At 38.7% G+C, this 16,457-nt stretch overlaps 1 protein-coding gene across 2 annotated transcripts in view; it reads right to left on the reverse strand.

Annotated features, from left to right (window-relative positions):
• Positions 1 to 16,457, reverse strand: part of CSMD1 (CUB and Sushi multiple domains 1) — a 1,217,927-nt gene that overhangs the window by 199,230 nt on the left and 1,002,240 nt on the right. For both annotated transcript variants that reach the window (XM_067468320.1, XM_060788521.2), the window contains exons 24-26: positions 14,595 to 14,786; positions 11,487 to 11,613; positions 9,087 to 9,289 (exon numbers count right to left, since the gene is read on the reverse strand). In XM_067468320.1, the coding sequence (XP_067324421.1) occupies positions 9,087 to 9,289; positions 11,487 to 11,613; positions 14,595 to 14,786 (522 nt within the window). The remainder of the gene's footprint in view (positions 1 to 9,086; positions 9,290 to 11,486; positions 11,614 to 14,594; positions 14,787 to 16,457) is intronic.

Here is a 16,457-nt window from a genome sequence, read left to right on the forward strand (position 1 = left end):
AGACTATATTTCAAAACAAATGGCCATATTCTAATACAGGTTCAGCATCCCTTAACCAGAATTCTAAAATTCAAAATACCTCCAAATCCAAAATTGTCAACTTGAATAGCTTAGATAGTGGTACCTTTGCTTTCTGATAGTTCAGCGTACTCAAACTTTGTTCTATGCACAAAATTACCAAATAGTAGAAACTACCTTCAGGCTATGTGTATAAGGTGTATCTGGAACATAAATGAATGTCATGCTTAGCCTGAGTCACATCTCTAAGACATTTAATTGTGACATATGTGTAAATAGAAGTCATACATATATTAATGTCTATACACTTTTTTGGGTGGTGCTGGGGAGCCATGTTATTATACCTTTATAAAACTGAGAATTTCTTTTGAGCTGAAAATACTTTTTATTTGTGGTCTCAGAATCTGTACAAATGTTGGAAGGTGTGCTTGATCCCCCCCCCCCTCCAATTATTGCATTATGAAATGATGGGTAAAGATGCAACAAATCCTGGAATGTAAGCCAGTGCTGCTATCACAAACTACAAACCAAATGCAAATAGCAGATCTGATAGTGGCTCAACAACATGCTTAATAAATAAACATTAATCAGCCTAAGGGCAGGATAGCAACAACCTTACATTGTTTGATTTCTGCATAGTCAAAAATCTATTTTGAGTGCAGGGTTCCTAACCTTTAGTATTGGCCTGCTACTGACATTCCTTGGGGATGTGATTGAGTGAGAGATTGCTCACCAGATCAAAACACAACAGGAAACTGCATATTCTTATGCCCAACTAATGTTTTCTTAAATTTTATTGGACTGAGAGAGCATTGGCTGTTGGTTCTTAGGCATGGACTAGACAAACACTACTGATACCATTAGTCTCTGCAGCCTTTAGAGTTGCTAAAACACTAAAAACTCAGTGGCTATAACAAATTTAACTAGACTAGTTTGGTTTGGTTCTGTTTGTGAAAAGAAGATTAGTGGGAGTGGATAGAAGTATGGGTTATTTAGAGATTAACCTCTTCACTATATACTTCTCTCTTTGAGATCACTGACCAGTAGTTTTGAAATATTTACTAATAGGGATGAAACAGAAATTTCTCTGTGTTCCCATTTAGAAACACTTATTTCCCCATATATGTTGTGTAAACATAACCTCTGCTAATGTAATAGGAAACTACAAAAAGAGTTCCTTAGCTGATGCCCTACCTCCTGACCCACGTTTTCCCTTTACTACAATGCTCTCCATCATTGCCAACACGACTGCCTCAATACGTAAGTTTTGCTGAACTTGTTTTAGACTAAGATAAGAGAAGGGTTTTTGTAAAAATAACACTTCAAAGAAATGTACAAGTCTACAAAAGGTTCTACAGTACATCACAGATAAAAAGTCTTAAGACACCAGTCAGATTTTAAGATAGTACAACAATACATTCTGATGGTTTCACCATGTAAAATGATCTTGTAAGTTGGGTTTTGTTGACGCTGGTACCTAATGCAAGCTTTCTTTTTTGCCAAATCATCCTCCCTTCCCTTGTGACAATATAGTGAACTAGACAAAGGAAACAATACATTCATTGTATTGTCGAAGGCTTTCATGGCCGGAATCACTGGGTTGTTGTAGGTTTTTTCGGCATATATGGCCATGTTCTAGAGGCATTCTTTCCTGACATTTCGCCTGCATCTATGACAAGCATCCTCAGAGGTAGTGAGGTCTGTTGGAACTAGGAAAATGGGTTTATATATCTGTGGAATGACCAGGGTGGGACAAAGGACTCGTCTCTGCTGGAGCTAGGTGTGAATGTTTCAACTGACCACCTTGAATAGCATTTAAAGGCCTGACAGTGCCTGGGGCAATCTTTTGTTGAGAGGTGATTAGATGTCCCTGATTTTTTTTTCCCTCTGTTGTTTTGCTGTTGTAATTTTAGAGTTTTTTTTAATACTGGTAGCCAGATTTTGTTCATTTTCATGGTTTCTAAACAGGTTCCTGGACCATCTTAACATCATCCACCCAAACATCCACTTCACCATGGAAAAAGAAAATGAAGGAAAACTGCCTTTTCTAGATGTCCTAGTCATCCGTAAACCAGATCAACAATTGGATCACACCGTTTACAGAAAACCCACACACAGAGATAGATATCTACATAAAAACTCCAACCATCACCCAAGTCAAAAAAGAAGCACCATTAAAACCTTGGCAGACCGTGCAAAAAGAATCTGCGAACCCCACCTCCTTCAAGATGAACTGAACCACCTCAACTGGGCTCTCCAGGCCAATGGATACTCCACCTCAGACATCAGAAGAGCTGCAAGACCGAGAACAAGCCACGAGAGTAAAGACGAATATCCACCCAGAGGAAAAGTGTTCTTGCCATACATCAAGGGAACCACTGACCACATAGGGAAGCTGATGAGGAAACACACCACTGACCGCATAGGGAAGCTGATGAGGAAACACAACAAACTATCTACGAACTATCTACAGACCCACCAAGAAAATACAACAAATGCTACGTTCAGCAAAGGACAAGAGGGATTCTCTCACTTCTGCAGGAGTCTACCGTATATCATACAGCTGTGGACAAGTCTACATAGGGACCACAAAACGCAGCGCCCAAACACGAATCAAGGGACATGAAAGGCACTGCAGACTAATTCAACCTGAGAAGTCAGCCATAGCAGAGCTCCTGATGAACCAACCTGGACACAGCATATTATTTGAGAACACAGAAATGCTGGACCACTCTAACAACCACCATAGAATCATAGAATCAAAGAGTTGGAAGAGACCTCATGGGCCATCCAGTCCAACTCCCTGCCAAGAAGCAGGAATATTGCATTCAAATCACCCCTGACAGATGGCCATCCAGCCTCTGTTTAAAAGCTTCCAAAGAAGGAGCCTCCACGTCAGACTACACAGAGAAGCCATTGAAATCCACAAGCATGTGGGCAATTTCAACAGAAAGGAGGAAACCATGAAAATGAACAAAATCTGGCTACCAGAATTAAAAAAAAAACTCTAAAATTACAACAGCAAAACAACAGAGGAAAAACAATCAGGGACATCTAATCACCTCTCAACAAAAGATTGCCCCGGGCAATGCTAATAAAGGTAGTCAGTTGAAACATTCACACCTAGCTCCAGCAGACCAGAGTTCTTTGTCCCACCCTGGTCATTCCATAGATATATAAACCCATTTTCCTAGTTCCAACAGACCTCACTATCTCTGAGGATGCTTGCCATAGATGCAGGCAAAACGTCAGGAGAGAATGCCTGTAGAACATGGCCATATAGCCCGAAAAAACCTACAACAATCCAATACATTCATCAATACATTCATCAATACATTACTCTCTGAACTATGGCCCTCAAAAATCCCAGGCCTGAGGGTCATAGGATTCTCCAGATATATTAGGCTTCACCCTGTCTACTAGTAAGAAGGCATAGGCATGGTCATTCAAAATATGAATTTGAGGCAAACCCTTTGCATTCATTCATATATATCTATCTCTATCCCAATACCCCTTGCATTGTGGACACATACAATCACTCTGACACCATAACATACCAACCAAAATGGAATAGTTCTGAGTGGCCTTCAAGATCCCCCTCCTGCCTCCCCTCCCCACCCCACTCCATTCATTTGAGTGAGTCAATCTCTGAAACTAGAACACAGGAGGAAAGAAGATGGAGATTTACACACCTAATCCATATTCCTTGGCTTGCCTGGTGCCTTGCTTGTGACCTATATACCCTGGAGACAGGCATGTAGCCGGGGGGGGGGGGGGGGGCTTTGGGGGCTTCAGCCCCCCCCCCCCCAAATTCTCATGGTGGTTCGCGAAAAGGCCTTACTGGTACATTATTTAGACTGTTATGTTTATTCATATCATGATCTGATCACCATGCTCAATATATCTCATATGCATGGGGTAACGATACAAAAGATTTGCTAGGGTAGACCCTCTTTCACTCAGACTCAGTCCCCCCCCCCCCCGAATCAAACTCAGCCCCCCCCCCCCAATCAGAATCCTGACTACGGGCCTGCCTATAGACACTAGATCCCATTTCATCTTGGTGTCAGACCTGGTTCAAGCTAGACCTAGCACTTGGATGAGGAACCTCTACCGAACACACATTGCTATAGGCTATACTATAGGAAACAATCTCTGAGTATGTTTTGCCTAGGAAATCCTTATGAAAGTCATGTGGTTGTCATAAATTGACTAGGTGACTTAATGGCACATCCCCCAAACCTGTAAATATGTGTGAACTTCAAAGGGAAAAGGGGAAACAGCGAGGAGATTCTATATCATGCCAATGCAGCTGTGTGATAAAGGATAACCAAACAGTTTAAACACCATTGATGAAGAACCTATGCTATGCGAGACAAACTAATGAAAGTTCACCCTTAATGGAGTGTTGTGTTGTTTCTGGACCTTATGGCTGTGTTCTAGCATCATTTTCTCAAGGTATTTCACCTGCATCTGTGACTGGCATCTTCAGAGGTTCCTTTAAAGATGCCAGCCACATATGCAGGCAAAATGTCAGGAGAAAATGCTGCTATAACATGGCAATATGCTCTGGAAAAGACACAACACTCCAGTGATTCTGGCTGTGAAACCTTCACCCTTAATATTTTTCTGTTTCTGCTTGCTATAAATGCCACCACCACCACTACCAAGCTAGAGACCATTGGATTAGAAATGTGTGAGTGTGTATGTCACTAGAGAGAGGGTAAATCAGAAGGAGGACGCAAAAGCCAGCAAAATAAATCTCCATTGCAAATTAACGAATCTGAGCTTGGACACTGAGGGGCCAGAAGTGTTCTGTGGCTAAAGGGAATGGGTTATTTGGTTAACAGGCATTTCATTTGCTACCTACTTGCACCTACCAATATTTCTATGACTTGATGTTTAGTCAGCAGCCCCTGTGTCTAATGACTAGTTTAAATATATTTAACCCTGCAGAGTAAAGGTCGGGGGTGCACGCTGAACTCAATTTTCTATCCTTTTATGCATGATTAAATGGTAATTAAGATTTAATGAAAAGTGTTAGGCTGATTACAATTAACATAATCACACTAGTCAGTTCATGTCCTCCTGGTGTTTTACATGCTGTGCTCAGCCAGCAAGACAATGGACACTTGATGGGGTCCAAACATCTTTCAGAGCAAAAAGACATTTGCATTCCTCCAGTTAATCATCTCTGTTGGCATGCTTAATGAAGGGCAAATACATAAATAAATATATAAGTGTGCAGGAATTGGTGGCATAAATAAGTGTAGCTGAAAAATTATTTGTGGGAAGACACAAACTTCATTCTGCATTGTCCCCCCAGTAGCTAATAACAACCTACTCTTGTTTACAGAAAAATAGGAATCCCATCCTATAAAAGTTACTCAATGAAAGTCTCCAAACTGTACAACTACAGCTTGGCTCATGTTATTCCATGGCTTACTAAATAAATGGAAAAGTAAAGTAAAGTAAGTAAGTTAGTAAAGTAAGTACTGAATGCACAGTGTGTAACACGAGTATCACCTACATGTGAGGTTGACACTTTGGCACTTTAGTTGTGACTTGAAGGCAACAGATGGTCTGCATTTGCAACTGTTTTTTTATTTTATTTGATGTATTAATTGTGGTTGTTTTTATAACTTTTATGTGATATTGTTTTTATACTCGTGTACTGTTTATGTTATATTCTACACTTGTAGTGCCTTTTAAGCTGCCCCGAGTCCCCTTTGGGAGATGGTGGTGGAATATAAATAAAGATAATGATGATGACTCTTCAGTTATACAAATGTGGTAGTCCATAAGCATTACTAATTATTAGAAACATTTATATTCCACCCTTCTCACCCTGAATGGGACTCAGGGTGGAGCACAACATAAAATAACTATAAATATATACAAACATTAAAATCAGTCATATCTACTTTGAAAGCAGATATTTAAAACCTTCTCAAAACACCATGCTGGCTCCAGTCAGCAGAGTAGCTTCACTATTATAGATCATTGCAATGCTTTAAAGGCTTGGTCCCACAGCCAGGCCTTTATCATCTTTCTGAAGGACAGGAGGGGGCTGATCTAATCTCACCAGGAAGGGAGTTCCATAGCTGAGGGGCAATCACTGAGAAGGACCTCTCTCTCATCCCCACCAAACGTGCCTGTGATGGTGGTGGGACCGAGAGCAGGGCCTCCCCAGAAGATCTTAGTCTTCATGGTGGTTCATAAAGGGAGATGTGTTCAGACAGGTAAACTAAGCTGGGGCCATTTAGGGCTTTATAGGCCAAAGCCAACATTTGGAATTGTGCCCGGTAGCAAACAGGCAGCCAGTGGAGCTGACGTAACATTATCTCTCATTAAAGTCAGCAGTTTTAACTTCAAGAATTGTATTCCATGAAGACACAACCCCATGGCAGTTGTATAATTACTGATAGCGGCAACATACCAAGATGTGCACCCATGCTATAACACCTCTCTGCATTTGTACAACCACATCAATTCACCGATCTGGAGTCCTATAGCAGTACATACAACAAATCTTGTAAATCTTTCTTGCATTGCTGTTGCCCCATAATGTATTTTAAAATTAATTTTTAAAAGTATTTTTACAATTACACAGAATCACAGGACTAAAAGAGACCACAAGGGACATCCAATCCAACAAGATTAGGGGGAAAAAAACTTCAAATGATAGAATTGCTACCTCTACAATAGACAATAGCAAGAAAGAGTATGGAGTGTGGAAGGGAAGGAGAATCCCATTCCCAATGTAACTTTAGTGCCAGCAGGTCCACACAGAAGTGGAATGGCATCATCATACCAGGTAAGTAACAAGAACATGGCATCAATAGCAGGGAACAGGACCAACACTGGGAGGTGGAACACCAGCAATGGGATGAGCACAATAGGGTATGTCAGTCCCAAGACTGTGAGATAAGGAATCTTTGGAGGTTTACCAGAGTTCCAATAATTCACTCAGTCAAATTAAAATTTAAAAAAATGTTTGGACTCATAAACATATACAAGATTTGCTCTAACCTGCCCGAGCAACCATCTGTAAGGATATTTCTGCTAAATAGAATTGAGTTTCCCCTTCTGGTCATGCCTAGAAGGGGAGGGCTATTTGTCTACCCCAATGAAGAGGCAAGTAAAGGGGGTGGAGCACAACACTTTGTGTGTCCACCTCTCTCAACCCCTGCATTGGAGTACCAAATGTTGGTCCACCCTCCTACTCTACAGCAGTGTACCAAGGCATCACTTCAGGGCTGGGTAGAAACTTTCTCCCCTTTAATAGGGATTTTTTTCACCTACCTTATACTGTTGAGATTAATGGGTTGATTGTCATTAGGCGGAGCCATTAAATAGACTGTCGTGCGTCATAGGGGGATGCAATTTATGTCCCAGTGTGAACCTAAGGCACCAATTTTGGTGTAGACTAGGAATGGGACCCCCACCAGTGAGTTTCTCAACCAAACAGAAGTGGCCTTGGAGCTCCAGGAGAATTCTAATTCATGAAGTTTCTCAACTTAGGGTTTGAATACTCTATGTAGCTTCCCTAAGCGGTTGCCCTAATTACGACTTAAGGTGAGTTATGCAGGGAATCCTGGTGTCCCTCCAGTGTCAGCTGAGGGGAGGGTCTGGGCCTCTGCCTCTGCTAACACAACATCAGGTTCAAAACCCCCACTTTTAGCTGGTTGCAGTTCATGAAGAAAGTTTAAAGAAGTTACAATTTAATAAAAGTATCCCATATTTATCCTAACACTACTGTTTGATCTTGTTATTTCATTGACGGGTGGGGAAAAGTCAGTCTGAGACGCATTCCTAGCGCTAATCCTCATGTGGATCACAATATTGTACAAAGATTTCTGTACTATTGAGTCAAAGGAATTACTGCATGGGCACACTTTTTAAAGTTTATTGACACCTACTGGCTGGGGAAGAAAACTGATAGACCTCATTCACATTTCCAGTTCTCCATGTTTTACTATAGCAGCATGGGGTGAAGGCAATCGAATAACAAGGCTGCAGTCACAAAGAGTTCATTTTTAGTTAATATACAAGGGAACAGAAATGGGTTTATATGCTAATTAGATGCTTATGCTTAGATTGTAACAATTATCATGTCAATGTGGACTGTCTGTTTATGAGAACCATAGCTCCAAGAAGTTGCAATTTAGACACCTGAAACATGACATGCATCATAAAGAAAAGTTAGAATGGTGCATTGCAGGATTATTTGATGTTTTAAACACCTCCTACTCCGACACTGATGTATCAAAGAAAGATGATTCCAGCTATTGCAAAGTCATTCCTAATATAGAATTACATTTGGGAGGAAACATAAACACCTTTAATTTTGACAAATGTTCTGTGAAAGACAATGTACTGTCCATATAGCCTTCATTTAATCAAATACAGTTTTGTACATTTGGAAAGAGGAAACATAAACAGAATATTTTGGCAATCTGTTGGCCCATTCTTAGTTGAGATTTCCCAGAATTCCACAGTGGTAATGCAGGGTTAGAAACCTGTATACCCCACATCTGTCATTATGATGATAATGAATGCTCTGGAGTATCTGATACATTTCCAGCCAATGCTTAGTGGTGGAAATCAGAGTCTCAGTGCTGAAGACTGGCTGAAATTATGTTCTCTCTACATCTCTAGCTCAGTGGAAAAGTAAAACAAGGAAGGAGGGAAGGAAGGAGTACTACTACTACAACAATACAGTTCCTCTTTACTGGCTGCTATTCTGCTTCCTGGTTTTGTTCCTCCTTCAATCTGAAATTTCAGATGTTGTACAAGTAGCACATGTGCACACATCACTCTGAGTTCTGTGCAGATATACCAGTAAAAGGATTCCAGTTAAGAATAGTTTTTATCATTTGTGGAGGTGATCACATGAGTTTTTATGAATATTTTCCAAAAATAAAAATATATAAAGGAGGCCACTTTATTTCAACTTTCATAAAGAATCCGTGAGGTTAGATAGTATAGTTATTTCTGGGTTCTTACCAAGATTTTTCCCCACAAAAGACATACTAAATTTGAAGGACAATACAAAATTCACTTACTTGAGAACTGGATAGAAAATCCCGACTTGCTGATGAAGAAATCACTGTCAAACTGTAAGGTCAGCGAGTTGAATGTGCTATAAATGTCCTCAGGAAGAGCTGAGCCACTCCACTCTTTAAGTAGAATACTGCTTTCAACGGGGCCGTCCCATACTTTTAGGATGTCGTGAGCCACCTCAGTGTCAAAAACAATAAAATGCAGACTGCAAATGAAAGAATAATATATGATGCATGCCTTTCCACTTTAGTGTCAAATAAGGGAGTTTAAAGAATAACAATTCAAGGTTAACCAGACAGACTGAAGCATCCATAAAAGAAAACAAACAGGCAAGAGTCTCCATTTGCTCAGTTCCTTATTGCATGGTTCTCAACATTTGGCTCTCCGGGTATTTGGGACTTCAGCTCCCAAAAGACCCAGCAAGCTTGGCAAACTGTCAGGTATTCTGATACCTGAAATCTAAAATATATGGAAGAATAAGAGTTGGGAACTCCTCCTTTGTTGGGTTATGATTTAATATCACTATAGAAAGCAGGATGCAATGTGAATTTGTGTTGTTGGGATGTTTATCAAAAGAAGAATGGTGGTGGCAACCCTTCTTCCTACACTGTTCTAAAATTGTTTATAATGTGTAATGTTGGGCTAATTATATTGCTAATACTTTATTAAAGTACCTGCACAATTGTGTGTGTTCCTATTTACAAACACATTCCATTGGATTCTCCAGGATCCATTCCCAGGCAAATGGGAGTAGATATAACCCAAGGGAAACTCAAGTTTATTATATGGATTCTACAGAAATACAGTGCTGAGCTAGTTCAGTACCCTTCCTTCTTGGGTAAGGAAAGGCTGGCAGTATCACTTAGATTATTTTCCTGAAAATTAATCCTTCTGATTTCTAATCTTATATTGTGTCATGCAGCACTGCACTAATCTCAAGGAATAATAAAACCCTACACAAATATTTATTTCTCTCCCTCTGGCCTTGGTAGCCCAATCCTTCTTTATATTACAGTGCATTAATCAAGAACTAAATATGACTTTGGGCTGTGCTTTAAGCCATATAGATGTCTGTTGGTTATGTTATAAATCAGACCACAGAGACATGAATGCATCCAAAGGCTCATAGTGTACATCATGCTAATAATCATAAGCTCTCCTTAAGTTACAATACAAATGTTGGCTGCAACAGAAAGCAAAATAAATGTTGACAGGATGCCCATGATGCATTAATAACAATTCACATATTATTATTATTTTAAAAATAAATATTACAAGTGATGTAAAGCACTTTTTAAATTTTTATCTAAAATGGTCACCATCTAAGACAGTTTTCTCACTTGCTGTAATAAACGCTGGCTCTGAAGGCTGCTAATAAGTAAATATTAAATCTGTTTTCTAGTTACAGATAGCTGTTTGTAATTTCTTCTTTCATTCTATATTAATTTCACATTTGCCATTCCTATTAAAATGCAAATAGAGCACTGAATTCAGTTGTGATTGAGTGAGTGTCTTCTGGCTTGGTGTTGGGGGAATACATTTATCTTTCTATTTCTGGGAAGAAGAAAATGTGTGGAAAATGTTCTGAATATGTATAAGAGAACTTTTTTCAAACATGTATTTTCAGGTAAAGTTTAACCTATTTATGTAAAAAAAAGCTAACTCTAAAATTTTAAAAGTGAACGCGATAGTTAAAAAATGCAATAATTCATGATCTTTCTAAACTAGTTTAGAGTTTGCATTCCTACTTACACATTCTAATATGCATCATTCCAGGGAAACTGCAAGGAGAGTGTTTTCTAATGCATCTATCTCAGCTGAACCTCAAAGGTGGGTGGTTTCCTTGCTGTGGAAATGAGATCTTTAATGGTTTGTAAACTGCATCCTGAGAAACACTTTTCCGACATGATTCCTCGTATCAGTTTAACAGCGGTGGGCCAGTAGTTACTTCTACCACTGCTGCTGTAGCCAGTTCCAGTATTTGAAAGATGCAATTGGATGCTGTGCAAGAAGATAGGATGGGTTTCTCCTTTTCTTTTATAATTTTGGGCCATGAGAAATGAAAAAAGACCCAATAGTGACACCTGTAGCATGAATGCCTAATCTCTCTGCTAACACAATAATTTCCAGCATAATGTAAAGCAAGCTTCATCAGATGCAAATCCCACTTGTTTATGAACAAGAGCTTTTCCTCTTGTTCATATACACTAACACCATCACTTGATTTTCAATTTTTTTTTCCAAGCATAACAAATCAGACATTTTGCCATATTGCAATTTACTGCATTAAAGGAAATAAGCTACATAGTATTTTAGAAAATATTAATATGGAACAGTTGATTACACATATAATGATACGACCCAAGCAATGCTAGAGCCAATAGCTGAAATTACATTCATACCTAATTGTTCTTCCTGGGTCTGCTTCTATTATCCAAGTACAATGGAGATTATTGTCATACGGAGCTGGGTAGCCAGGAGACAAAATGCGACCTGAAGTAACAGCGTGAATTCGCCCACCACACTCAGCTAAAAATAGAGTAAAAGAGTTTTTTTAAAAAAGAGAAAAGCTACCAGGAACTTCAATTTATTAAAAGGTAGTAATGAGATGGGCTCATGCTGGTCTGAATGCTTACATGCAGAATTACCACCCCTCATAAACTTGTGAGTATGTGGTCCTGAAAATAAAGAGCTGGAATGTGACAAACAGTTTGAAAAGAGTCAGATAGAGTATGTCAAGTTGGCTGGAACTCTGAAAGATTTCCTACTATAATGAAAATCAGTTGTGCGGTGAGGTTCACAGGGGTGACAATGAACTCTTATGGAAAGGGGGATGTTCTGTACACCTATTTAGAGCCAACATCGTGTAGTGCTCTTGGAGACCAAGATTTGAATAACCTTTACAGATGTAAAAACCTGATGGATGACCTTCTCAGCCTCAGAGGAAGGCAATGGTAACCTAATTCTGAGCAAATCTTGCCAGGAAAACCCTATTATGGAGTCATCTTAAGGCTATTATTGGTCAAAATGATTTAAAGGCATACCACCTCCTTTCAACCTCTTCTCTAAGGAATGTGTTAATGCAAAAATATGAAAGAACAAAGATTCTGAAAATGCTCAGCTAAATTGGAAGTGGATTATCTTAGCTGGATCTCATGAAACATCCTGAAATGCAAGAACCTCCTAGAAATCTAATGAGGGAGCCTAGAATTGTAAGAAAAGCACTGCTGCATAAGACCAAATGGAAAACATATTTTTTGCACAGCAACTAAGCAGTGCCTTCAGGAAGCCCAACAAAAGAGTATAAGTAAAAGTCAAAATTTCTGAACACCGAGAAAGTTCTGGAATATTCATCCATCCTTCTTATATTTCACCTATATACTTGCACAAATAATCCACACATCTTATACTTCACCTGTATACTTGCACAAATAATCCATGCATCAAAAATGCTATCATTCAAAGCTAATTAAATCCTGAATGAAAACATGAGCTCCATGCATTCACATCATTTTTGGTACAGGGGACGTCTGCAGAAATTCCATACGATATTACCTGGTAAAATGACAAGTGGCCAATTGCACTGTCACAATGATGAAAGGAAGTTGGCATAATTTTATGGAGTCTTGCAATTTACCTTAATGCTATAAGTACATATTTGGAATGTGAAACATTAATTCTAGTGTAATGAACGAGATGGAAAAGAATTTTATGCATGTTTAGTCCCTACTGTGTTCAATGAAGTAAGTGGGTGTTAGAGTGTCAATTTAAAGTGGTAATTAAGAGCTTTCAGCCCATCTAACTGTTTAAAAAACAATCAACAGCTGAGCTCAAAAGCAAGGGAACACCAAGAAGTATTTTTATGACTGAACCCAAAACTTGGAAGATAAAGATGGGGAAGAAGGCCCACACTAGATCCTGTACTGCTCGTGTAGACAGATCTGTGTAAATGTTTATCTGTTCTATTCTATATGGTTTATTCATTGTTTTGGAGGCAGGGATGCATCCATTGTGAAACAGAAGTTTGCCAATAGGCCATTAATTACACAGTGAGTAAATAAAGGATTAAAATAACTTTAGCCCAGTAAGGACAAACTTTATTTCATATATGTATGTATTGTATCCAATATTGAGTAATGTTGATGAAGACTGCAATTGTGTGTGTTCCTTGAAAAGAAAAAAGAAATCATTCCAGCCAAGGTCATTCTATAGCTGTTTTGGCTGTGTGCAATTTTAGATACTTGGCCATGTAGTGGTGAGACAAATAGCATGCCGCTTAGTGATGCTTGGTATAAAATGCCACAACCTTTCCTGTTTTTAGGTGCATAAAAAAACTTTTCTGTGAATCCCACCATGTTTTCATGCAACTCCTCCTTTCAAAGTGGAGGCTTATTTTACAATAGGGGACTTTTGTGGGGGGGGGGGGGGGACATTCTTACATATCCCAGAATTCTGTAGGGATGCAATCATGGCAGTTAAAAAGGAGTCAAATGTTATAAATGTGCAGAAAAAAAACCAAAAGACTGAAAGATCAAAGGGAAGAAAAGGCTAACCTTTGTAGTTAGCCTAAACTAAGAAAACAAAACATCAACCGATTATTCTTCCCCTATCACATCTCCTTTCCTGTAGTTTGAAGTCATTGTTCCACCTCCTAATCTCCAAGGCAGCAAAGCTTGCTCCCTCCTTCCTATGACTTCCCCTCACATATTTATACATGGCCCTCATTATGTCTTCTCCCAGTCTTCTCTTCTGCAGGCTTAACATGCCCAGCTCTTTAAGCTGCTCCTCATAGGGCTTGTTCTCCAGACCCTTGATCATTTTAATCACCCTCCTCTGGACACATTCCAGCTTCCAAAGGGCAGATGTGATATTCATGAAATTCAGGGTTGAAAAGAACGGTAGAGGTTTGTAAAGGATCACTTGAAAGAAAGGTATGAGCCTCGTGGAGTGGTTTATGGTCCAAAGCCCTGTTGGATTGTAACTTCCTAAAGACAAACAGATTGCAGATCTGAACTTAAGAGAATGAAGTAAATATGCATTCCCTCACCGTGATTAATCATGCAGAATGGCTTTGGACAACATTCCTGATTCTTTTCCTTCTATGTTTTACCCAGGTCCCTCCTATAGAAACTAATAGTATCTATAAAGATTCCTGCTTAGGAAAAATGTCAAGAGAAATTTTCCAAAAAAAGCTATAGGAATTTATGTGGCTTGACTCTATGCTGTCTATTTTTCACCTGCAGAAAAATTCAAGGTTGAACATTAAAACTCATACTTAAACAAAAGAGAAATTTGTCAAAAAGCCTAAGGCATTTCAGCAAGACTTGCAGAATGTATCTGTGATCATTTATACACCTCTAGTTTCAATGTATATACGTATAGTGAAACAAAGTGAGATAGATGGTATGCCATTTCAGAATACTATTATCAGGTAAAGTGATAATGAATAATCCATAAAGAAAGATATTGCGCTTTTAATGCTTTTCCATAGCAATATTCTGCTATATTACCTATACAAGTAGGCAAAGGTTTATCCCAAACTCTCCGATCTCCACTTAGGCAGGTAATAGTACTACTACCATGCATCATGTAGCCTGGATTGCAACTGTACAAGATAACAGTTTCTGTGTAATGTCCTTCATCACGGATCTTGTAGCCATAATTTGGTGTTCCGGGGTCCTCACATTTTACTAAATCAAAACCTGCAAAGAAAATGAAAATGTGGAAACAAACTTTTAAATTAATTGACTCACATCTTGAGCTACTTACCCATTAATTGTTTTCCAAGATTCTCGCTAACTGAGAAGATGCCCAAACAGAATGATGATATTGAAAGTTAAAGAGCATTGAGGAAAGTGAGCAAACAGATAAGCTTTTCATCAGGAATGGATCTGTGATAATTATTATGTGATTTTTAAAAGCTTACATTATTTTGAACTTGTTCTGTTTTGAGATATTGCCATTATATCATGGGTCCTAATTTTGGGGAAAAGATGGGGTACAAACAAACATAACAACGACAAAACTACAATAGAATAAGGGGGGGGGGATGAAAAACATTTTTTGCTTTTTAAGGACAAAAACATTAAAATTATTAACACTGGTTATATAGCACAGTAAAATTGTTTTATCAAAGGCAAATAGGAGAAAAATGTAGGAGTATACTTGCAAATTGAATATATCGTACTAGTGAAATTCTTGATTACTGACATTTTCTTCAGTCTTGCCTCAATTTATGTTGAGTAAAAAATCCCATATGTAAGACAATTTCCTTGTTCTACTCAAAATATCATAGAATTATAGAATTGGAAGAGACCTGATGGGCCATCCAGTCCAACCCCTTGCCAAGAAGCAGGAAATTCACATTCAAAACACCCCCGATAAATGGCCATAAACAAATACCCCATAAACAAACACACATTATTCCAAATAGTGAACAGTCTAAAGAATTCTTGATGTAATTAATGAGAACAGAACACAATTAAAATATCAGTTGTTGCTTGTATTATTACTTCATTCTTAATTTTATTAATTAATGTATCAATAAAAGCCAAATACTAAACTGTTTTCTACTACCAACTGAAAGATAAAACAAACAAGGCCTCATAATAAAGTTTCAGTGAAGACATCTTATTTCCATAATAACACACACAGGAGTGAATTTCCCGTTGTAAAAGCTTGTCACAGAAGAGAGTGAATCCATTTTAAATCCGACTTCTGCCTCCCGCATAGAAATGATGTGCCAGTAGATCGGGGGGGGGGGGGAGCAATTTTCCTCCCTCCTCTATCAAAGGGTCTTCAAAGGGCTTCAAATGTTTTTCTTAGTTTTCTAAGGGATCTAGGGGCTTGGGGGTGGGATGGGTATTCCCACAGTTTACCTGGCTTATTTAGCCCAGTAAACTGTGAGGATACTGTCTGGACTGCAATCCAGGCTCGGAAGTAGTGCGTTTATCCCGCGCCTTCCAAGATGACGTGGAATAAATCCACTAACAAATTAATTGGCTATAAACTAAGGTTTTCCTGGTTTGTAGCAAATTAATTCGGGACTGTCCAGAACATTGTCTGGACAGCCCCTCCTATATTGCGATAGATACCGCAATAAAGGCCATATCTGGATACACCCAATATCTCAATAACTTTTGAAGACACCTTTACTGTCTAATTTACTGTTCAAACATTCCAGATTTGAAGCAGGTAGAAATATTTTGCTTACCCATCTCATTTTATATTTCAACCTGCTTTAAATAAACAGTAAATGCTATGAAATGGATTATTTAAAATGCCAGGCTTTGTGTGTTTGTGTGAGAGTGTGTGGCATGCATGCACACATATTTCCAAAGACCGTGCCTTACAGACAACTTTATACATACATG

The sequence above is a fragment of the Anolis sagrei genome, chromosome 1 (assembly GCF_037176765.1).
Source record: "Anolis sagrei isolate rAnoSag1 chromosome 1, rAnoSag1.mat, whole genome shotgun sequence".
Lineage (NCBI taxonomy): Eukaryota > Metazoa > Chordata > Lepidosauria > Squamata > Dactyloidae > Anolis > Anolis sagrei.